At 41.8% G+C, this 25933-nt stretch overlaps 1 protein-coding gene across 1 annotated transcript in view; it reads right to left on the reverse strand.

Annotated features, from left to right (window-relative positions):
• Positions 1–25933, reverse strand: part of CNST (consortin, connexin sorting protein) — a 251209-nt gene that overhangs the window by 95883 nt on the left and 129393 nt on the right. The window contains exons 3-4 of the mRNA XM_069234444.1: positions 25655–25848; positions 10753–10783 (exon numbers count right to left, since the gene is read on the reverse strand). Of these exons, the coding sequence (XP_069090545.1) occupies positions 10753–10783; positions 25655–25848 (225 nt within the window). The remainder of the gene's footprint in view (positions 1–10752; positions 10784–25654; positions 25849–25933) is intronic.

Below are 25933 nucleotides of genomic sequence, written 5' to 3' on the forward strand. Positions count from 1 at the left end.
ATGATTATAGTCTACCTCTAAGATTATGGGCTACATTTTGGACTGTAAGCTGCAATGAAAGTTGGGCATGCCAGAGTGGGTGGGAGTGGGCAGGGTACATAAACCAAGAAGTACAAGCAGAGGGCACAAAGTATAGAGTTGTGGAGGTACTCATTAATTGCTTTAGTATGAAAGGTCTAAATACGGAGCTCTCAGAGGCTAGTGTAAATCTAGACATAGATTTGCACACTCAAAGGCGCAAAGATCAAGTTACTTACCTTCAGTAAAGTCTTATCTGGTAAAGACTACCTAGTTACAGATTCCTTACCTCAGAATATTCCCCTGGCATCAAACTGGATCTGGAAATTTGCAGGCAGTACCCCAGAATGACCGTAGGTGGCATTGTTCGGCATTTCAGCACAGTCAGTGCAGATCTAGAGACAGCTACACCCATTCATTTTTTAACTGACTTTCCTCAACGCCTGTCGAAGACTTTTTCACAATTTCATCTCCTGGTGTGTTAGGGATATCCCTTAAGAAGTCAACAGGCTTCAAATCATGTAGTGCCTGTCACAGCCAGATGTCTGTGACAGTCTAATTTGGTTTGCCCATGGTGCTTGCAGCGGGGCCTACATTGTAAAATACTCATCTAGAGAGTGGATAATCCTGCTTCTTTTCAACCAAACGGTTAAAAATAGCTACTTTGCATCATTCAGTACATACTTCAATGGCAAAGAAGTCCTCATCAAGGTCATTATAATTTAAATTATCCTATGTGAATGCTGACCCTCGAGGTAGGTTGCTATTTTTGAAGACAATACTGTAGGATATTCCCATTTTTACACTGATAAAATCTTATGCTCCAAACATAGACACTCGGGGATTCTTTGCCCATACTGCACTGAATATATTGTGGACAGGAGACTGATTTAACTTAACAGCCCCCTCTGGATAGTAGCAACCCACGCAGAGTAGATCAGCCGGAACATGCTGGACATGGACAGACTTAGAAAAGTATGGAGGGAGAAAAAAGGGAGAGATTAGAGAATATTAATACTACTCATCAGTTTAAGATCCCTGATAAACAAATGTTGTGTAATATTCTGCAATTCCAGATACAAATTCATCCAAGATGGAGAAGTGCAAGATTTAGAGGTCAAGACAAGATGCCCTCATCCATCTTCTCCTGGACTACTCATTTCCTGAGTGAAAGAAAAAGGATTCTTCAACCTCTTTATAGGATATTATTAGAACCAAGGATGAAGCACGAGTCCCTTTGACGTGAACATTTTAGTATTTTTTACTGATACAGAAAATATCTTTTTTGAATTAGCAATATACCCAGCACTTGAAAATAAGATCCTAAATGCATTTTAGATACAGTTACTGTAGTAGTAGTTATAGTTCATCTTATGTAGGGCACGAAGAGTTTTTCTGCTTTGGAAACACTATAATTGAATGTGCTTCTGTGAGACAGTAAATGAAGACAAGATCTTAAATGTATTTTAAATACTATAATTGTAGTTACAGAGAATCTTAACTGGATCTTGAAGATTCTTTCTGGCTTGTAAAATTTCAAGCATCTTTCCCACATATTTTGACCACTGCATGACTCTGGTTATTAATTATGTAGTCAGGATGTTTCAAAACAATTAAATACGTCTTTTTGAGTTTATTTGGTTTTTACTATAATAGATTTTTTTTCTTTCATGATGAGAATAGAATAATGGATGTAGTTTTAGACAAGGTGAAATATAGCCTTTATGTTATGCTAAATTATTGTGTATTCTATTATACCACTTTTAATTTGTCCATATCTATAAAATAAGCCCTTGGAAATAAATTATTTTACCACTACTACTCATCCGTACGTGATACACACTAACATGCTGATCTCTGGTTGGCATCTGAGGGGAAACTGCTTTGGATTGTGGGTGTAGATTATTTACCAGAGTCTGCATAATGCTTCAGCTAACGATTTCTGAACCACTGTGAAGGCAGGCTATATGGCATCATCCCTTTGACTCCTTTAGGGATACTGTGTCCATAGCTGAAACCCAGTCTGCTATCATTGTGTTTTTTAATATAAATATAGGGTTATTTGTGAGATATGAAACCAGATGGGAGACATTTAAGATACACTTCAGATGCTACATGGTCAGCAAGCATGTTAAGCAGCGTAGGTCAACTGCAAACACAAATGGGGAAAAAAAACTAGAGAACAACCTTGCTGAAGGTGAAGCTAGATGTGAGGCACACCACAAGATAAAAAACACTCAGTTGAGAATGAAACTCGTGTTTCCTACAGGTAGGGGAGGAGGACAGAGTGCAGATGTTTGTTAAGGCCACCTTAGCACTTAGCTATGGTAAGCATCTTAGTATATGCTCTCCTACAAGGAAGGGTTTGCCAGCAGATGATCAGTAATTCAATACAACCCCACATGCAGAGTTCATTGATGGGAGCAAGCCCTTAGTACTAGAATGTAAGGCTTATTAAAAAATTTTGTACGTACCCCCTTGTCCCACACTGATGAATACCTGGATAGGATTAAACTCACCTAGTTGGAGGGAGGCCCATGGTCCTACTTCGTTTTGCCAATAGGGATACAAACAATTTTGACTGTGCTTGAGGGGTTGCCAGACAGAAAACCCCTGCATTAGAAGGGCTGACTGCAGAATTTTACAAGGAATTTCAAACGTTGTTGATGCTACACCTGGCTGATCTTTATCAAGCAGCCAATAAAAAAAAAAGGTATGCTTTCTCCCGTGACTAGGGAAGCTGCCATCACAGCAATTTGAGACCTGGAGAGATGAGAAAGAGTGAAAAACCTATAGTCCACTGTCACGAATTATTTTAGATACCAACATACTTGCCTGGGGCCATAGCTAACAGGTTAAACCCAATGATGGAAAGCTTGGTGCCACCGGAGCAATCAGGATTCACACCGGGAAGGGCAACTTTTAATAGGCTGCACACAATGTTTGCATAGATGTACAAGGATGTTGCAGGCCTCTGTGTTTCTGGATGCTGCGAGAGTCTATGACTGCCTCAAATGGCCATACCTTTTTGTGCTGCTGAGTATAATGGGAATACGTCATAATATCCTGGGTCTCATCAATTTTCTATATACCAGACCTGTGGAGCAAACATGAATTAATGGGTAAACTTCTTAAATGTTCTTTGTGTACAGGGGAACATAACAGAGTAGCCCTTTGTCGCTTTTTCTTTTTGAACTGTCATGAAGCTATCGGCTTCCTGACTTCAGGAGATGAACATGCACAGGGGTATTGCATTTCCGATGAAGAGAGTGCTATTGTCTATGTATGCAGACAACACACTTTTGTTTGCTACAGACTCAGATACAAGTTTGGAAGCTATAATCAGAGGGATCAGGCGATTTGGGGGATTGTCAGAAGTACAGATTAACTTGAGTAAATCTGAGATGTTCCCCCTTACAGAAATGTCAGCCAGCAGGCCCACAGAAAACCCACTCAGCTGGTGTTAGTAATTTGTCAGATACATGGGCATATTTATACACAGCAACACGCAACTGATGATTCACTATAATTATGGCCCCAAGTTTATCAAATAACTGCAAATATAATGGTGGATTGCATTGCCACTGTCTATGGCTGCCTGGATTGCCCTGATAATAATGATTGTGTGACTTAAGTCCTAATATCTTTTTAACAACATTCACATCCCCCTCAGCAAACACTTCTTTTTCTTTATCGACCTCAGATTGTTGCTGATCAGAGTGGTATGGTGGTGGAGGGGAGTAACAGGGATGGTGGGGGAGGGTAGATAACCTTAGACTAAATTGAGAAAGAGATCAGTTGAAAACAGGATATCTCGGAACTAATATAATAGTCAAAGTGCCACGACCCACACAGTTAATACAAATAGCTTGACGCATCATCTGGTCCATCTAGACCATGGCGAAATCCTCCGGACTCCAGCAGCTGTACCTTTTTCTCCCCCCCATACCAACAACCCTGCCATCCTCCCTGACATTAACTAAGATTGTGATAAAAGCTTAGAAAATGGGTGATAAAAGCTTATAAAAGCTAGATCTTACCAAGATATGTCAGTTGTCCGTAAATGCTAAGTTCCTGACTCTAGAACAGTATAAAGGGATGAGAGATGTTACAGCTCTAGAAATATTTGCTTATTTTAGGGTACAACAGGCTACCGCGTTGCAGTGTCTCACTCTTCTGGATGAACATGAGGAGCCCCCAACTCTTTCACATGATCAAGGCCCCTTAGCTAAAGTGGTGGGTCTGTAGACTGTACAAGCTATATACAGATCAGGCTGTCTGTATACAAACACACCACACCCAATAATAAAGCTCTTAGGAAATGAGAACAGAACCTTAGACAGCAAGTATCGGAGGAGACAGGACTTTATTACTATACTGAAGCTCAACAGTTCTATAAACTACAGCCACAAACGTTTTCATTTTAAGTTACTCAAAAGACTGTACTGCTCCCCTATCTTCCTCCATAAAATTAACACATCCAGACCCTCTCATTGTGACAGATACAGAATAGACGTAGTACTGATTCCACTGGATCTTTCCAGCAGGATCAGTCTTTCCATTTAGCCCACAGATTAGGTCTTACTGGAAGAAAGTCAGGGGCTGCTCCTTCGTAATGGTGAAGGAGCGTCATCCCCCTGGCTGAGGCAGCAGCAGAAAAATAAAAACAATAGATCACCATAGTTTTATTTTTGTGCTGCTCGCTCAGCCAGCACCATGTTCAGGGAGGGGCGGGCCTGGCCCACAGGAGGGGGGAGAAGGAAGGGGGTGAGGAGAGAGTGCACCTAACTGCACATGTGTATTTGGCCGACCAAACACACATGCACACTTAGGTTTCTCCAGCCCGGCTGTTCAAAACTGCACAGGACCCAGGGTTGTGTGTGAGTGGCAGTGCAAGCGGCTCAGACCAATCTGGACGCTGCTTTCATGCTAGCTTTAGCATGAAAGCAGCGCCAGGATTGCTGGGGAGCCTGTGCTGGTGTCCCAATGAATGCTGGAATACCACACTGAGGGAAGAAGAGCAGCCAGCAGGAGATGGAGGCGTCCGTGAAGGTAAGTTTATATCATTTTCCCCCGGCAAAACACCAGCCCCTTCCCTTGAGATAAGCGGCGGCCGCTGCTGAAGACAGTTGGACAGATCATGAATGTAATCATGGCCACTCAGGTGGATTGCACTCCACAAACCTCGCTGAAATATGTTGAGTCACTACTTATGTCAGTGACGGCTGTTAGTATATTACTTGGCAAGCATAGAGTATTGCTTGCATGGATGATGGGTCCTCTCCCCAGAGTGAAGAAGTGCTTAAAAGATTCTGCATATAGTGGGCCACAGGACTGCAGATGCCAAGGTCCACCCAAAGAATAAACGGGGCTCACTCAAAAACTACATGGCTGAGACGACGGAATTATGGCATTGCACAGAAGGGGTTATGTGACTGAATTAAGCAGTCAAGAAAACTAGAACTGTTGGCTCTATCTGTGTGCCGTGATGGACACAAACAGATTTCTAATGAGTCACGGTCTGGTGGAACATTGTATGCTGCTGTACATTACTTGTCATGCACATATGAATGATACATATAGACATGTTTTTTGTACATTAATGTATATGCATTGCCATTGCGACAACGTAGTGCTCCAGATGATGCAAACCCCACTGCACGTCTGCTCCTTTTGTACTTTGTTGATTTCCTCCAAATTAATGGAAAGCCAAAAAAAAAAAAAAACACAAATTCCAGCATTCCCTCTGGCATAAATGACAAAGGCGGGAAGAAAATTCATTATAAAATGGGCTTTAAACTTCAAAGCTCCATTCAAAACAATCTTGTCTAACTAGAGAATAAGATCTTGGGAATCATATTTCCCCTTTTAGTAGTTTGATGTGTCAACAAATACGAATGGGTTAATTTATTCATATAATTGATGAGTTGAAGACAAAATGCACAATTTGTAATGAATGAGATGGAAAGAACGTGTCTGCTAGAACTGGTTTCATATCTTTGTAGGCTTTCCATGTCTATTAGCAGTTTTAACGGGGTAGGCCCTTATAAATGTTTTAGTCCAGGGTGCCCGAGAAGTGTTAAGCCTAAGAAAAGTCGCACTACCCGGGAACACTTGGAGACCAGCAGCCTGACAGACTATGTTGTTGTTCCCAGGTTTGTTGTCTTTATCAAGAGATTATGAGGAGGCCAACTCTTTCAGTCGCTAAAAACTCTCACAAACGCAGATTTGCTGAGGAAATTTCATATCACGAAGATGGACTTTTCACTGGTCAAAATGCACTACTTGTCAAAACATTTAAGATTAAATTACTATGAAAGGGGTGGGGCTCTATTATCGAAAATGCAGAGTATGAAAATATGCTATGAGAAACAAAGGCTGTCGACACAGACATGAAAACTGTAAACAGTATTGCCCTCTACTGAAGAGTGAGGAAAGAGGTTATATCCTCTGTCAACAGAAATAAATAAAGTCTAGTTAGAAAAGTTGTTATACTGATTTTGATTACAAGTGCTCCGGTTCGTGTTCAAATTTGCATGGCTTGGCTTGTGGATTTATGGAATACTAAGAAATCTGAAATTCTGTAATAACACAGTGTAATGAGAAGGCAGAGGATCTGGCAGTTTCCGTTTCTCACTTTGAATTCAACTAAGTAGGCTCTTTGGTTTACATGTTTATGGGAAAATGAGGACAACGTGTTTTAAGGGCATGTGTATATTTTTTTCCTACTGAACAGGGATGCAATATTGGACTAACACATACATGCATGTGTGCTTTACAAAATTTACATGTAAATGACAGGCCTCAAGAGTGACAAAATATTAAAAGATAATTTCTTTTGCAGGCAACCACATGGAAAACAAAACAGTGGATCGATACCACATATGGAGCTGTGCTTAACTGAAAAGTTTGGCTATCCAGGATATTAAAACTAGATATGCATATATAAAATACAGAGTATAGCATATCAGAAAAGGCTCACACACTGCATGACCAACACTTAAAACTGCTAAAGGAGGCCTATCCAAGTTCTATGTCAAAGTTTAAAGGGTAGTAGAAAAAAGGAGTTCTAATTCATACACCAGGGACATTTGATGAGGGATACTGTCCCATATGCGGCTGAGAAACACAGTGACGAAGGAGATGTGATCAACTAGGATACAAAGTATGAAGTCAAATGAATTTCTGAAGGGCCTCAGGACAGGGTAATGAATGAGTCCAAATGACATAACTATTAGTGTTGGTCAACAATGTATACTTGAGCAACTTCATATCCTTCTTTCTCATAAAAAGATGGTGGAAATGTGTGTTCTTAATTGGTCTGCTAGCTAAGTAGTCTTAAAACCGAAAGAACATGATCTTGAAGTATTTGCATTATACCAATTATTCAACTGTCTGTATTTTATTATGCGCTTAAAATGGCTTTACCTTTCTTAAAGAATTTGATTTGGAATCAACGGATTAAAATTCCTTAATTTAGTCTGACTAGCTTTATTACTCCTTCGGCATGACAGACTTGATTCATCAGAAAACACTTGCCACTCCTCACACGTTGGATGGAAGGAGATTAAGATTATTATGGGTTCCGATCAATGGAGACAATGTAGACGGTATCAAAAACCCATGTGTTTGGCATGATCTATTTAGCTGTTTGCATGTGGTATGAACCACAAACTGAAAGGAATCAAGTGGTCTGAAAAGGCCGAAACAAGTCAAGCAAGCTTAGTTCATGTTTGTTTTCAGTTGCTAACCTTGCACGTTGCATTATAACCTCAGTCCTTAGCTGTTTCTTTTTACATCTTTAAGACATTTTTTGCAGTTCTGGGACAAGTCAACCCTAAAAAAACGTAAGTCTATCTTGCTTAAATAGGCCATTATTACAACAAATTTAGAATATTAATACTCTAATATTTGGTTTATTTTGTGATTTTCATGTGTACGGCTTTGGGAGGAGGGGCCATTTAGACTAAGTGAGAATGCATTTTTTGCATTAAAAGAAAAGTACAGCATTCCGTGCCTATTAGTACCCGACCAAAAGCAAAAGCTGATGCTAATTTTACACCAGTAATTATGGTAAAAGATTTAAACAAAGCTAGCAAATTTCTCTTTAAACCTTCAGCAGTCATGATAACTAGTTGTGGTAACAGTATTACCAAACTGTGGTATAGCAGCAAACCATTTGACAATCTGTATAGGACTCAATTAGAGAGCTGGTGTTCATGCCTCCCAAATAACAAGGCAGCACACCCCCACTGTATATTAACATCAGAATGTAGTCCTGAAACGGATTCCTCTGATGCTCTAAAAATGTGTTGCTCAACACCACTGGGGGCCTTATAACAACGTCCCTGATATAATCAAGTAACGTCTCCCCAGAGTTCCCAATACCAATGGCATTGATATGCGTGGGAAAGCAGATGGTGACAGAAAAAAACTGGATCACAAGTGGGAGGCTGAGGGTCACCTTAAAAATGAGGAAATACCAGAGGAATCAGTAGTTTGTTCTGTCTTCCCGGTATTTCACCCTTAGGCTGCCTTACAATTGTAAATGAGCATTAAGAGATAGTAACGAGTTTGTAGGATTCACAAAAGGATTGCATAAAGAGGTTGTAAGAAACTTTTAGGGTTCAGGGAATGACAGCATTAAGAGGCAGTAAAGGGTTTTAAGGTTCAGAGAAGAGTAGTGTTAGAGGGTCGTAAGGAGCTTTAAGGTTAAGGGATGGATAGCATCAAGGGGTAGCAAAGGTTTTATAGGGTTCAGGGATGGTATTGTTAAGGCGTAATAACATTTTTAGGGTTCAGTCAGAGGTAGCATTAAGGGGAAGTAAGGGTTTTCTATGGTTCAGAGATGGAGAGTATAAAGGCGTAGCAAGAGGTTTTTAGAGTTCAGGGAAGGGTACCTATATGAGTTAAAAGGGAGTTTTTATGGTTCAGCGACAGTAACGTTAAGGAGTAATAATGGATTATTAGGGTGCTGGGAAGGCTAGAGCTAAGGGATGGTAAGGATTTTTTAAGGGTCAGGGTTGGGTAGCGTTCAGGAGCATCAAGGTTTTTCGGTTTAGGAAACAGTGGCGTTAAGTGGTAGCTTAAGGGTTTTAAGGTGGTAGGAAGGGTAAGGTGAAGGGGTAGTTAGGGTTTTCAGGGTTCACGGATGGTTAATGTTAAAGGATAGTTGGGGTCTTCATAAAGATCACAGAATGTTGGAGTTAGTGAGGGTTTTTTTTTTTTTTTTTTTTAGAGCACATGAAAGGGGAGTGTTGAGTTGCAGTAATGCGTTCTATGGATCAGGGAAGGGTAGCGTTATGAAGCAGTAAGCATTTTTTCTGGTTCACTGAAAGATAGTAAGGAATATGTAGGGTTCAGCCCTACAGGGCAGTGAGGTTTTCTGCTCAGGTAAGGGTAGCATTATGGGGTGGTAGGGGTATTTTTGGGTTCAGGGATAGCTAGCATTAAGGGTAGTAGCAGGTTTCTAAGGGTCAGGTAGAGTAGTGTCAAGGGATAGGAGCCACTTTTCAGGAAGTTCAGGGAAGGGTAGTAATAGTAGCAGTAGTAATAGTTTTTAGGGTTAAGGGATGGGTAGTGTTAAGGGGTAGAAAGGGGTTTTAAGAATCAGGGAAGGGTACCGTTAAGTTGAAGCAGGGAATTTTTAGGGTTCAGGGAATGTTTGCTTTAAGGGGCATTAACCGCTTTTTAAGATTTTAAATAAATTAAAGTATGTTAGCAATGTAATAATAAAAAAAATACATTATCAAATAAAATAAATATTCAAATTAACTTTTAGGATCTGGAAAAAGTTTTCCCCAGCACATAAATGTTAAAAGTAGAAATTAGAAAAAACACCATCCTCTCAAAGAGTGCCATGTTAAGGTATCTTTGAAGTTGAAGATGGAATAGGAAAGGGGGAGGTGGCTGGGACTTCAATACAGCAACACATTCTTTCAGACTATCCTCTTTACAATCCTGCTGGTGTTGGAGGAGAACAAACACCATAATCATCTACAAGAGATATGTCACTGCAGTGCAACCTAAAGGTTAAGTTCTGTTGAAACACAGGAGCTAGATTTGATGAAGAGCTCTGGATTGATAAACACTTTTTCTGTAGAAGCACACAAATTCTACCCCACCAAAACGTACTTCAGTCCAACATGTGGGGACGTCAAAGCCCTCTCTGTTATTCTCCTGGAAGCTTTTTTGTAAGATGATAAAACAAGGTAACTGACACTTGTGCAGTCAAGCTAGATCTAAAAAGCTTTCTCCAACATAATGAGAAGGTGAACACATTCTGCCAGATTCCCTGAAGAGGCTTAGCTGCCTAATAATACCCTGTCTCGAACACTGTACATCGAACACTAAGACGTAAGCTGAGAAGGTAATGCAGAGAAATAAGGGGTCTAAAAAAATAAAAAATAAAAAATAAAGACAAATTCACCCACCATGTAAGCAGTGATTCTGCTAGCTTTGGAAAACTTTGTTGGATTGTTTTTTTTTTTTAAATAACATTTTATTTAGTTACACAGACAGATAATGCAAAACAGTAGTCTGTACAACAATCACAAGATAAAACAAAAGCCATGAGAATGTAGTTTCGACTAGACACGTCTCCCTCCTACTCCCATCTGTCCCGATTCCCTGCATGACCAATATGTGGTTTAGAGTTTACTTCTAGCCTGGGTTTAATACTTTGTTGGATTGTTGATACTGCACATACAGCAATCTTGACACACAAAAGGATACATTCTTCCTCCTGAAAATAAGTCTCTGCTATCTGTGAAGATAAAAGAAAGCTTGTCAACACTAAACAGTAGCATTTTGACATGCACTTCTGTGCCAGCCTCAGGTAACATGGTTTAAACATGGAGTGCTTACTAAAACAAGGTTTGGGCTACCAGAGATGGTGCTCTGCACAACAAAGCATTTATGCGTGAGTTGATCCTGCTACCAAACCAATGGTGTCAACATACTCAAAGGACAACAAAGTCAACTCTATGAATAATTACTGAAGAATTCATAAAGAAGGGACACTTACATGGCTGAATTTTAACTCTATCAAACTTTTCACATTAATTTAACATTCTATGCATAAGCTTGGAACAACAATATGCAGTAGTATCACTATTAGGGATAAAATGTGTTTTACAGTGAAGAGTGTATAGTGGGAAAAGTGGTGAACATAGTAGTAATAATCATTTACCAAACATATTAGGATTTGTTTTCATATGCAAGCAGCTGCAGGCTCTCATCCTTGTGGCTTTGCCAGAATTTGCACCTTCCGAACAAATCCTTACATGAAATGATTACTCCTTTTTCAATGTGCCAAACCAATCAATCCATATTGTAGGTGCCTCATCAAAAGCACTGTTTAAATAATTTCAAGGAAGACAACCGATCGGGCTATGGGGCTAAATACCTTTAAATCTTTTTAAGCTTTCGGGAAACAGATAGGATTATTACAATGTTTTACTTGTACAGTAATAATACATCAATCAATCATGCTGTTGTCTTTTCTACAAATGCACACACAAAGCTAGCAAATGAGGCTTCTGAATAGTAATTACAATTAAACAAAATCAATACTTTTTTTGTAGAGCAAAAACGTAAACGAATGTGACTAATAACGATGAAAAAATACTTAACAGGTGCTCCTATTGATTACTGAACAGTACCCATTCCATTAACATCTGCAAAATGGATGCTTGACTAAGTTCTCTCAGATTGCAACCTCAAAGTTAGGTCTCTATTGCAAACCTCTTGATCTGTTCACCTATCTTACAGACCACCTCAGAGTGATGGTCATTCTGACTGCTTTGAAGCTTGAACTAGCTGTTCCTTATTTCTTCAACATCTACTATCAACAACACCCGAGATGTCATACCATAATATGTAATTACACTTTTCTATAATTCAGATGTACAGTAAACCATTTAAGTTTTTCCATTTCATATCATCTGCATTGGCTGCAGACTCATCCTTGTGGTTACTCAGAAGTAGAGATGCAGGTGCGGGAAATGTTTTTCTGTCTATGGCCAGGCCAGCCCTGGAGACAACAGCCTTTTTGATATTTGAGGGTAACGGAGACAAACAAAAGCTGTTGGCCAAATGGACTTTATATAAGCAAACAGAGGGAGATGGAAATCTTAGGTGAGAGACAGGATCCAGGTCATTTGGTTTGCTAAACCAGCAATCGTGTATAGCTTAATGCCAAAGACAATTGGGAGACCAATGCTGTGTAAATAAGAGAAACGATTTGATCACCTCCCTCTAATGAATTAGAGGATCAAGATAGGTAAGAACTGTCAAAGCAAAATTCCAAGAGAAGGCAGAAATAACATACTAGTAATGCCACAACATTTTATCTTGTAATAGCACATATTAATTAAGCTTAGTTTCGGTATCAAACTTTGAGTTGCAATAATCTTTCAATTATATTTTTGTTTCACATTTCTTTATTGACGTTTTAACAGATAACAAAATCTGGAGGTGCATTTTGAGGGAGAGGACACCAAGTGATCACAATATCGCAGGGGATAACATCCTTGAATTTCTTACATATCAAAATAAAGAGGAGACTAATACACCTAGATACAGTATGTGGTGTTTGTTGTGTGGTGTATGTCCACACGCTACTCCAGCACGATCTTGAAGGTTGTGAATAATACGTTTATGCAAGGCAGCTAGACACATCATTAAAAGACATTCTTCATGTGTGGGTGAGGCTGGGGAACACCACTGGCTGGCCACATCTTCGCCAAAGCGAGGGTAGTGTGCAGAAGGTGGCGCTGGGGGCGAGAGAAGTCTACCATTTCCCCAGGGCCATGCAAAATGATCAGGGTTAGAGATGGGGTGGGATTTAACTGGTAGAGTCTCCAGAAGAGTGGACCCTATCGCGTTCCAGAACGGCTGTATTACGGGGCCTGTCGCAGGAGGACGTGTAGTGTGTCGCGCCTGGGCACAGGGCAGCACCAGCTGTTTGTGCTGCTTTAAGACGTTTGTGCCCTGCTTGGTGTGGATTTAACTTTTAGTGCCTCGCTTTATTTTCCGGTTTCCGCCCCCCTTTGATTCCTCCCCGGCCCTTAGCAACCCTCCCTACCAGCCTCATAACCTGGCTGTGCAAGCGGTTACATACCTGGTTTAGCCATATCCCTCCAGGGACGTGGCTGGCTTTTCCACTTTCTCCCCCTCAGCCTTGTGGTTCTTCTGTGCTGGTCCGGAGTCGGTTTCGTGGCCTTCTTCCATACTGATTTCTTCTCTTTTGTCCTCTCCTCCTTCCTCTCTGGCTTTCCTTCCGGCCGCACACGTCTCCTCTTGTCCGGCTGCCTATTTTCTTTCTCTCAGCGATTTCGATGACGGACATCCTGGGATGACGCATGCATCTGGTGTCATGCGTCTGGTGTTCTTGTTGGCATCCCCCCGGGGATCCAAACATCGGGCTGAGCTGCTCTTGTGCGCATGCCCTACCACATAAAGTAGTAGCATGCCGAGGGCATATGTGAATCTTGGCAGCACTGCCTTGCGGACGGCCTGTTCTCTGCCCCAAATGGACAGCCCAAGGTGAGACTATTTTTCAAAGTCAGATTTTGTTCGCACGATCAGAGGATCGTGGTCAGACGCCATGCGGTCTGAGCCCCTGTTAACAAAAATCCTTAGAACATAAGATGTGAAGATTTCCAGAGGAATGGGTCCCCAGATATCGCCACAACTATGGTTACACAAGAGATGGGCAGCGCTTCACTTTAGTCCCAGTTTACGAGATAGTCTGACAGCTCTGCAAAGTCAGCAATAACACCCATCAAGGCCATGAGGGAGATCAATAAGAGTGAGAAGTATATAATCTGCACAGATGTACACTGAAGACGTGTCACACAGGGTACGGATCCCAGAGATGAGTAGTGATTGTGGAAGGTGGCCACTAGGGGCTCCATAGCTCAAAGGAATAATAGGGGTGATTGTGGGCAGCTTTGTCGGGTTCCCCTACAGATCTGGAATGGATCAGAGATGAAGCCACCGCAGTTTATCCGTGCAGTGGGGGTGTCGTAGAGCAAGCGGACATTGGCTATAAAGCTGCCCCCCAGGCCAAACTTGTGCAACATCGTGAAAAGGTACTCCCAGCCGATCCGGACAAATGCCTTCTCAATGTCCAGGGAGAGGGCAAGGGCTTCGGCCTGTTGATCTTTGGTCGTCCATAAGGCATGAGCGAGGGTGTGCAGGTGATTCCTGGAGGAGCAGCAAGGGACAAAGCCCTTCTGGGTCTGATGGATTAAGGATGAAATCACCTTACGTAGGTGTGGGTGGGGGAAGGGAAAGTTGGGAGGGAAAGGGTAGGAAGGGGGTGAAAAGGGTCCGGAGGTGGACCGGGATGTACAGAGAGAAGAGCTGGAGGCTGTGAACAGCAGGTTCAGACTTGAGGCGCCAAAGTGCTGGGGGTCAGAAGGGGACAGGCAGGGGAGGAAGTTGTCAAGGACGGAGCAGGACAAGAACTGATTAAGGTGGGGGCGTGTCCAGGTGGCCTTGTATGTCAATTACAGCATATTTCTAAATCAAGGCTTCAAATCGGGGCAGCATACATCATCAAAAACATTGTAGAAAATTGTGGAACATCTTTAAAATGTCATGTAACCTTTCGGATGTATATATACATGGTTAAACATGGAACATGGCGAAATGCAGTAGTATATTATAAAGACATGTCAAACAGGCAGGCTAAAGGATGAGGCTGGAACATGGGGGAACCAGGCAAGTAAAAACGTCATGCATAATACTCAGCCTTCCGGGCCTAGTAGTACTGGATTCAGCCCTCCACAGACAGGGGGAGTGGGGGTGGGGTTGGGGGATAACGGGTAAGCAGGCAATGATAGGATGAGGCTGGCCCAGCATGGTCTGGCGAGGTGGATATGCTGGAGTTCCAGTGGGGGGGAGAAGGTGAGCCCAGTGAGGGAGGGCAGGAGGCCTTTGAGAAAGTCTTTGGTGTCCGCTCCTACAGTGGGTTAAGGGAAGCAAAAAAAACAGACATTGTCTCTGCAGCTCCAAGCCTCCAAGTCTGTAAGTTTATCCCACAGGTATAAGAGTTCCTGATTCCTGTCCAGGACGGTGTTTAGATCATCTTCCACAGTGTCAGCTCAACTGCCTCCACTCTGTCTTGGAAGCCGGCAATATAGGTGCGGATAAACTTAAGACTCAGCCATAAGATCAGAAATTTTAGTGTCCGGCGGCCGACTGCTGTGTCTTCCCTAACGATATGCTCCATTGTGGATTCTGAGGTCGAGCTTGGAGGCATTGAAGAGGGGTCCGCAATTGGTGAGGTCTGCAGGGCAGTCATGAGTTGGGACTGAGCAACAGCCTTCGAGAAGAATCGTTGGCAAGAGGACTTTGCAGAGGATTTGCCAGAGGACATCACTGGAGTAAGTCTGTGGGAGGCAATACCTCTTCGGTCCTCAAAACGGGAGGGTGGCAGGCAGGCCCCTAAGCCAGGGTCTGGCTGCCTCCAGCTGTTGGTATGTAAGACTGGTCAGGGCTATGTCCCCACTAGGGAAGGGTGAGTCATTGGGAGCTGTCTCACCTCTTGGCAGGGTGGCTCGCCCGCAGGGATTCCGTTGTTGGCGCAGGCTGGAAGGGCGTACATGCCATTTCCCAAGTGGCAGAAGCCCTGTGCCTCTTAAGGTAGTTGAGCGGCTCCCGGAGGCTGGACCTCAAAAGGCCTCAGTCCACTAACGTCTGGGGAGCAGCCTGGCTGGTGAGGTTGGAAGCGTATGAGGGCCACGGTCCAAGAGAGGAAGCAGGCTGCACCAAGGTGACCTAGATAACAGTGCAGACCTCGAGACAGGTAGACTGTGGGCTCCCCCCATACATAGCAAGCAGGGTGAGCAGTGAGTAAAGAGGGCAATACAGGAAGGCAGCAGTTGCAGGCCTCTGTTGTATTGCACATCTTTTTGGAGCCCCCCCCCCTATGCGCTCCTCACCTGTTTCGTAGTTGTAGACCGGGCCCCCAGAGAGATGCAGCTAGGAATTCAGGGCATTTGCTGTTGTCAGGGGACTGTTGCTTTCAGCCCCTACGGGGTACGGTGGAGCACTGGGTCCTTCTATGGCATGCAGCAGTGGTGAGCACCAGCCCCTGCCTCCGCAAGAGTCCCAGGCCCCTTTATTTGGTTGGGTGGGCGGAAGGGAAAGGGACGGGGCAGTCAAGCCGCAATCGGAGGTCTCTCCCCCATAGGTGGATGCCTGCAGGTGTGCACGCCGTCAGGGAAAGCTCCCCAGTGTTACCCGACCGAAGTGCAGCCTGCGCAGCCTGTTCTCCTGCTGTGGGCTGCAGCTACAGGGGTGTCAGCAGGCCCAGGCGCATGCCTTCCTCAGAGCGCCAGAGCCTGGAGATTCTCTTCCCTAGGGAGTCACCAAAGAGGCTCAGACGCCTCCCCGGGAGTACAGCAGCAAAAGGGAGGATGAGTGTTGGTCTCTCGCGGCCGCTGAGTCCTCCAGTTTTCCTGCCAAAACCTAAAATGGCAATTAGTTTTGTATGCTTTCTAGCCTAGCTGTTGCACATGATTTCCAATTTTTTAAGTAATGTTTATGACAATAATTGATGACGACTATTACAAATATCCAACTCTGCCAGTAATGAGTAGTTGAAAAGCTCCATTAAATTTTTGCATGTTTGAGCTCAGCCTGAAAATACTTGTTTGCGTGGTAGGCACCACACTCCTACTGGTCCACTGAACAAAGCATCTGTTTTAAATCGGAGACATGTTGGGTAAGCTCAGCAAATGGGAAGATAGCTGGTGGCAGTTTCCAAAGAACAGCTCAAAATGTATTATCCAAGGGTGAAAGCTCTCCTCTTGGATTATAACACTACTGTAAATCACATCTGTCTGATATGTATTAAACAAATAGGGAGAAAGGAAAACATACATAAACCCGTTAATGGCTTTAATGTGAAATACCAGCTACCAATCCCATTGTACGAGACAGATTTGGTTGATATGCAAAAAGAGAACTACCTATTTTTTGTTTCTATCTGGGGAATAGCGCTCCATACATTCAAGATTTATGTAGTAAGATGCATATATAAAACAGAGCAAAATACTCCTACACGAATGACGAAGGTGTAAGAGCACAAACCAACACCAACGGTCAATTTATATACAGTAATTTCAGAAAGCAGCAATTTTGCACATTGCCAGACTAGCCTACATCGCAATATAGTTTAAATAATTAAAAACGTATAGGATACAAAATCTGGTAAACATTTTCCAACAGCTCTGTCAATATACAGGATGTACTTTCAATTCTACTTCAAAACTCAACTTCCACTGCCACTCTGTCAACAATGAGATTTTTCAGCTCTTTAGAGAAAAATAATAATGGAGTGAGGAACTCAAGTGCTGTAAAGATAAAGATTTTTTTTTTTTTTTTTTTTAAATCGGAAAAGTCCCAGTAGTTCATCCTAGAAACAAAAAGGGCAATTTTATTTAAGGTGGCAAGAATGTCTTTTGCCCTACGTAGTCTAATGAGTAGTCGAATCCTGTAACCTTGTATCCAGGATCATTACTACAATGTATGTCCCCATGTATCCTGAAAGGGTTTGAATTGGTTCTAATAATCTAATATGTCAGAAATGACAGAATAGCTCGTGACTAGAAGCCACTACAGGAGATGTACTCAACAAGATTAGCTGCTGTAAGAACAGCAGATATCTGGCTTGAGAGGCTCTTCCATTGATTACCATTGATTTGAAAGTCAATTTGCTCCCTTTATCTAGAACAATTATCCTGGTTACTAACAGTGTGCACAGAGATGGTTAGAGCATAAATGAAATGAATCTGTGAAGAGCTTCCGCTTTTGGGTGTTCAAACCCGTTTAATGTTCCCAAAACACCAGACCAGACAGAAAGGTAGTATGCTCCAAAACATAAGCCCTTAATAAAACAGTATCCTAGCTCAGTCCTACGGTAAACACATACAGAATGGCAGAACCACTAGTGTTGCAAAACCTGCAAACTTCAAATGTTCATTCAAAAGAAAGTGTATACAATTATTTTGGTGCCTTTAATACGTTCCACTTACAAGTGGATTTATCTTGCTCCATCAGCAACCACCTCCATATATTCCAGGGTAGTAGTAATGAAGGAACTCAGCATAAGTGGCATTTCTTGTTAAAATTTCTGAAATAGATTTCATTACTACAAATACTGGAAAGCTATCCTAGGCTCCTTCAGGTTACCTACACTCCACAGACATTATATTTTTCCAAATACATAAGATCTATGAAGGTTTTTGTTCTCTATTAGAGGTTGACAATACGAAAAGTTCCTCCCACTCCAATGCTTCAGCAGGCTATACATAAGCATCAAAAGGCCATTCAAAAATGGCAATAGAAAACTGGGACAGTGGAACTTAAAGCTGATACTGAAAGGCTTTGGGCTGAGATCATATTTATATGAACACAACAAAACACTGGCATTAAGTCAGTCTACACCATTTAGATTTTTTCAGAAAGAACTTGCCCACTAGTTATTATTTAAATACAGACGAGCCCATACTTCATCCAGAAAGGATCAAACCATTTCTAGTGAGTTATGTTGTGGTGGCTGCTGCTTGATACGAATTTTAGTTCCTTTATGTACCCAAATAAAAAGATTTTTTTCAATAAATACAACAATCACCATGATAAGACCATTAATTTAATAATATTCAGAAGTCCTATGAATGATGAAAGTGGTTGTAATCAGCTTGTTCTTAACCTTACTGATCAAAAGGGAGAAATATAATTTGCATTTATTCTCCCTCCTGGCAAGACTTCACTAACTAAATATCATTTAGAGGTGGCATATCATTCCCCCACCACACCAACATCTTCAAGTGAAGATTCCACAATTATAAAATCTGTTTTATCAGCAATAACAATGTATTTGTGAATTGTGGTAAATTTTGAGATAACAAAGGATATCTTTTTAGATTAGTCATTTAATATTTCAAGAAAGGTATAATATCTACTGCAGCTTAAAAATGTTTTTGACAGCCCTAGCCAAAGACATAGAAAGAAATAGAATGAGAAACAAAGTATCCAAATACATTTCAGGAGAATCTTTTAGTCTTATCCCTTCCCCACTTACAACCTGTTACAAACCAGATATGGACTGAAGCTTATGTAACAAGAGAAGACTGACTCATTAAACTTGAAACCCATTTTATAAGTTCCAAAAGCAACTTTAAATATTCACAATTCTGCAGTTTAAATACATTATTAGCATGTAACAAATTGACAACTGGAACAATCTTCGATATTTAAGCAAAATCAATAGTTTCAAACAAAACGGGTTAAAACCACAATGTTCTGAATGAATCCAACCAGTGACAAAACTGTCATGACAACGTTACACTCTACATTAAAATACTGCAATATGCATTCACTAGGGTAACAGGCATGTGAGAACCAGGGCTGACCAAATATTTTGGACTTTAAAAACTGCAGACAAGCTTTCATGAAATAATGCGAGGCACTCCTACCTGTCATATCCAACTAGAAAGAAAAGTCGCTCTAGGTGCTATGTGCTTTTGAAAGGTAGCATCATGCAATTCAGAATTCAACTCAACTTCAACAGGGATGTTTCCTCTTAGCTAGAGAGCTGATGCATTAAGCAGTGCTTATGCTTTAATTTACAGCTAAAAATGTTATGTGATCTTCTGTAACTCTGACATAGGTTATTCCCACAAGAATTAGTGTAACTGGTTTATAAAGACTGACAATATTTTAAAAGCCAACTTCTATTGCACTGGGAAGAGATTATGATGGTCTTGTTTCGTGGCTACCGATACTAATATTTTTGATCAAATCATGGTTTACTTTGTGCTGGAGGAATCGAGGGACAGCTGCTTTGATTGTTTCTCAGGGATTAATGTCAGCTGTGCTTGTACCACTGAGGCAATTTTATTGTTCCTCAGGGATTAGCTGTGCTTGTACCACTGAGGAAACATTTAAAATCAAATTTATGTATTAAAAACAGACTTGTGGTCCAGTAACAAAACACTATCTCAAAATGTTCACTCCAAGTTCACTGAAAAGGACGCAAACAACATTTCTTGTTGATGTTCCTGCAAAGCTGGGTGCTGCTTGTAGAAAATGGCTGTGGGCAATCCTTTGGGATCAGGTGAACCAGTTTCTAAACCCATGAGTATTTATGGTAATGAAAGGACCCCTACTTCTTAACCTATGTTTATCAATGCGCTCACAATAACTCACTCTCAAAGTACTTTATTCTTAAATGTGCCTTTGCATAAAATAGGAGAATGCAATGTGTGTAGTCACATGTTAAATTTCAGGTTTTCGTTTATTGATTGTTACCAGGCAATATGATTTCAAATTGAAAAATTCTGTAAAGACAATCATTAAACTTGATAATGTATTTCACCTTGTCAAACTACAAAAAGTGCTTAATATAATAAATCAAACTGCAACCTTAGCACAGAGTATGTTGTATTCACAGTCCACAATAACCCATTTTGTCTATAATCTAACAGTTATTCCATCCAGATGAATAATTTGCCGAAATATAAGCCATTTCTATTTTTTACAGGACAACTGTTATTTTGAAGTATGTTATAACTAGTGGATTGAAGGGGGCTGGGGTATTAAGGAATACCTAGTTTTTGTAAAGGGGAACAGAGGCACTGTTCTCAAAATAAAAGTGCTGTTCATAAAATCAGAAATTTGAGAGTCTCACACTTAACCCACAACCACAGAGAATGGACTATTAATGGATAAAATTTCTTGACAGATTTATTAATAGACTATATTGAAATTTAAACAGGTCTCAGACAGCAGACCTATCAGTAAGGTTACACAGACCCACATGCTATGGCTTTAGTAACCAGAGTTATTCTTGACGAAAAAAAACCTCACAGAACTGAGCATCATATCCACCAACATACACAAGTTAAACCTATCTTACAAGCATTACCTTCGAGATCGCAGAGCTAGCTCGTGTGTCACACCTAATAGCCTCTGGTCACACAAAAAAGCTTTCCTCATATGACAAAAGACCTACAGGCTTGGGCTTCAGACAGCAGAGTGATCACTCAGTTTACGCAAATCTAACATCTGTTGCTTTACAAAGCTATCACTTATTCTTCCTAGTTCATGTCTCAGATGACAGTCGAATGAGTGACCTCTCAGGTTATACAGATGTGAAACAGTCAGGTTCTACCAGGGGTAAACTGCATGACCAATTACTAAAGGTACCAGTGACCGACTGAGTGATTTGTACAGGATGACTCCGTGAGCCAACAAGGAGAAGGGAACGCTTTAAAGAAAAAAACAAAGTCCCTAAGTTGCCCTGCTCAACACTCCATCTGTTCTGTGCCAATTGTGTCATCATGTATTTTTAGTATTGAGAAAACATTCTGGATCTTATTTACATTAATTAGAGTGATGCTTCATAATATACTCAAAGACCATTATGTGGAAGCATTTATGCACATTCTCTCGATCTCTTTTTTCACCTCAGCTCTTTACCCCTTTTCATCTCTTATTTTAGCTTCAATATCACAAACATTGCCTTATACTCCCAGCACTGTGCTCAAAAGGATATCTGATGGATTCTTTGAAGAAATGATTTCCGACCTTAACAATACTCCTTTGCAACAGACTGGATCGGAAGAATGTTCTCAACAATAGACTTGCGTGCCATTAAGTCGCATTATGAGGCTTTGTGGTAACGCCATTGTGCCCTGAAAGTGACAGAGAGACACAGCACACTGGCGTCACTTTCTTTTTGTGTCCTTCAAAGTGGATCTGGCACTCCGCTTCCAACCTTGTCGGGCTTCAGACGAGTTGAAGAAAAATTACGTTCAAACAGTGTACCAGGGTAATATATACCCAGAAAACATCAGGATTAAAATTGTGCAGTGACTGCAGGAAGCACGTCAGTCACTGACTTGTGCGATACATTATCCATCACGTATCAAAAAGCGATATGGGAAGGCAAAACTATGTTGCTTAACATAAGAAGTCATGCCTGAAAAACAGATCCAGCTCCAAGACGAGTGGCTGTTCAAGGAGTTGATCCCACACAAATTTCTGTATCCACGTGAAGAGCTATGGTAAGTCAAAGTTGTACCATCAGGGCAAGGAAGCACTTCAGACGCTTCCTGTTCTGTCAGCATGTGTTTGGACCCCCAAAAAACGACAATGGGCTCCTGCTGAGCTTTCGCTGGCAGGTTCGCCCTTGGTGTCAACGGACTCCATATGTCCCATGGCTGGGCCCATTTCAATGCTCCCACTCCAGATCCAGGGTCAACACCAGGCCCTTCTGTGACGGCACTGATGCCACTCTGCCAGCTCCAGACCTGATTCAGAAATCAGACCCCAAGCCATCGTCCACTTGTTCAAGGCACATGTTGAGCTATGAGATCACAAGGGCGCAACTAGGCTTTAATCCATAACCTCTGCCTCAACACCAGTACTATCAGAACATGGAGTCCTTATTTGTGTTCATCGCTAAAACAGTTTGGGGTACTCAAACTGTACCCCGTGACACTGATAATAGAGAGGAGACAAACTGCTCCAGACCCAGTACTGATAATGCGGTATAACTGGATTTAAAAATGCTAGGGGCTAGATACATCCCTAAAGACTAATCAAGCCTTGCCCTCTGGGCCACCAACAGAACAAAAAGCCTCTTTTGCACTAGTTTTGCAAAGAGAAGCAGAAGTGCTTTATTTGTAGTTGCCTACTCCTGAAACCAAAGCAAAATTGTCAGTGATATCTTTCAACAAGGTCCAGCTTCGTAAGAGCCTGGCTGAATGGCAATAACGGATCAGAAGGACACCATTATGGCCACTTGGTCCAAGTGGTGCTTGAGCCCTCTGGTCACTATCTGTTTTCAGGCTACATAGGCTGGCCCCCAGTGACCCTGATTATCTGACAAGGCACCCTGTACCTTAAAGGTTAGTGGAAAAATGTGTCAAAAAGAAAACTTACAATGTTTTGCCAATCAAACCTGTGGATAAAGAGTCAAAAGCATATTGATACCTTCAGAAGCAGATTGCTCTCTTGAGCTAATCTGGCCTTTAGATTATTGGACACTGTGTGGCTTTAGGACAAGGACAATCATGTTTTATGGGGCATGGCCAGTGAAATCTTCCTAGCTGTCCTGCAAAAACTTCAGGGACTTGCTGGCTCAAATGAAACAAGATGGGCAGGGAGTGGCAAAGTATGCCTTGCATGCTGGTTTGGACAACACGGACACTGTTGGCACCAATGTAGCGCTTCGAAAGCACTACTGGATGTGCTTAACCAGACTTTCAGGGTTGCTTAAGCGTTCCTTATGGCCTTGTCCTTTGACAGTTCTAGATTGTTAGGGGATAATTCAGATTTGCCACTTGAATTATCTAACGACAGCCGAGCCTTGGCATGATCTTTGACATTCTGTCTCCTGCCACGCAGTTTTGCAAATAGTAACAGTGGTTTAGTCCTTATTTCAGGGGTCTAGCCTACGGACAATGCCAGCCTTCCAAAGCTGTGCAGCAGCAAAAGGCAAAGTTCTTTCAGGCAGAGGTCATGGCAGTGGCCAAGACAGTTCACTCTGGAAAGGCCAGTTTTTCCCTACCTCTTTTGCTCTTGAAGCAGCTGCTGCCAGACCACTTTAACTTGTCATCACAGGCCCGTGCCTGGCCGGCAGGAGGCATGATACAACATATACTTCCAGCTGTAGAGCAACTGCATCTGGAAGATATGTCTTACAAACCATTCAAAGGGGCTGTATTAATTTCCTCCTTGCATGGTTTCTCCCAGACAGTCAGACCATTCTGCAATCTTGCTGTAAGAAGTCGACCTTCTGCTGAACAATGGTGTTGTCTTCGGAGGCAAGATAAGGACACTGTTCACTCTACTTGCTCATAAAGGAGAAAGAAGGAGGCCTCAGGTCTGCACTGGATTTCCACCCACAGAATGACTTTCTGCAGAAAGATAATTGTACAACGCTCACCATGTTCCAGATTCTTTCTGCTCTTGACCTAGGAGTCGGGATGGTGGTGTCCTTGTACTTGCAGGATCTGTATTTTTACTACAGTCATCCCTTGTCCCCAACGGCATTTCCTGTGCACACCTTTTGAGCTGACCAACAGCTGCTAACAGTGACTACTGACGTTGAAAGGTTTTCCTGACAGCTATCACATCTGTGCACTGTGAGAGCAACTGCATGCACCGCATGCACTCAGTATAACTGACCCTCACCAACATTTCCCTGACAAATTTGTGCAGAGGTACTAGGCAGCTTTTTAATTTTGTTTTTTACCAAACGGTGTGGCTCCTTTTCATGTCAGCAAGTTGATCACTAAAGATTCTTGCTCTACATCACCCCTCAAAAGAGGAAAGGCCCCATCACCTCAACCCTAAAAAGGAAATGAACTGCTATATTTACGGAACAAAGGCCCATTGTCAGGATGACCGATTCTCTGTAGGGTTTTGTGGAGTGATGAAAATCAGTGCAGAAGAGGACCAGTCAACGTGGGGGGTCCTCTGCAGCAAGATCTGCTTTGCACTGGCCAAAATTCTAACTACTGAAGGCATGGGGGATCATGCCACTATGATAGCATTAGCATGAGGGGTACTGGTTTTAGGCATATGCCAGGCTGCAACTTAGGCATCAGTACACTCATTCAAGAAGCATTACTTCCTTCAGTGCCAAGTCTTGTGCGAAGGCCACTTTGCCCACTTAGTCTTGCAAGATTTTCTGGTCTATGTCTAATCCCCAGTTCCTCCACCTTTGGAAGATACTGCTGTGGTATCTATTCGTAAGATGAGAAACATTTGGTTTTAAGTATCCATCAGGTGAACAAGTTACTTACCATCAGTAACATTCTTTCTGGCGGACACTTTAACTGCAGATTCCTCAATGTCTTCACACCTCCCCATTATGTGGAGTGGATTACTGAATATCATAATAAGGTTCCAAAGTTCTGACATACATTCACCAGCAATTTGGGGAAGTGTATGGGAAAGATTAAAATAAACTGATGAGAACATACAAGGGTGGAGCTTATATGCAGCTCTGTTCTGTTACTTCATAGGGCAGCACACAGTCACTCTGGAGAATCATGGCAGCACCTTTCTGCACAAAGAAGTATTGCTGAGAAAAATTTACCCTGGAAATATTCCTAAGGTTATGAATCTGCAGTCAGAAAAAGTATCCATGAGAACGAGCCTTACCAAAGGTAACTAACTTGTTTGTTAATATGCAAACTGGCCGATCCTCTCCGGTAATGTGTCCCTGTGAATGCCACATAATTTGCTGAATTAATTACCTTTTATTGCACAGTATCCTCCATTATTAGTAGTTTCCTTGTCACGTGCCCAAAAATTAGGAAAATCAGTCATCCAAGATAATCAAGCATTCCTTGTGGACAAGCAATAGGTTTAACAGAGTATCTGGCTTAACTATGTGCAACTAACTTAACACACTCCCTAAAATAGTCAGTTTTGCTCTTAGAACATCAAATATTAATGAAAGACAAGAACAAGGATAATACTAAAAACAGCTTTAAAAATAAATTCTCAGTTTTTCAAATTTCAGTTTCATTTCATCCAACAAGCTCATATCACAAATGATTGTGTTTCACTGTTTATGCCAGACATCTGGAGGTCACAGTACCTGATGAAGACACTGCGGCAGACTCACAACATAATTCTGCTCAAAATCTTCTTTGATTAGAGCAAAGAGAGACTGCAAATGTTCTTGTGGTTCCTGTAGCTGATGGTTCACGTTTCCATCCAGGGTGATTTGCTGCACCAGGTCTGTAGACATGTCTTCTGGAACAAGCATTGTACCTTCCTCAGATGAAAAACCTGGAAATACAAAGAACAACTATGAAGCATATGATCATCATCATCATCAGACAGATGAAATGTACATGTCAGAGTGAGCATGCTG

This window comes from Pleurodeles waltl, chromosome 5, assembly GCF_031143425.1.
Source record: "Pleurodeles waltl isolate 20211129_DDA chromosome 5, aPleWal1.hap1.20221129, whole genome shotgun sequence".
Taxonomy (NCBI): domain Eukaryota; kingdom Metazoa; phylum Chordata; class Amphibia; order Caudata; family Salamandridae; genus Pleurodeles; species Pleurodeles waltl.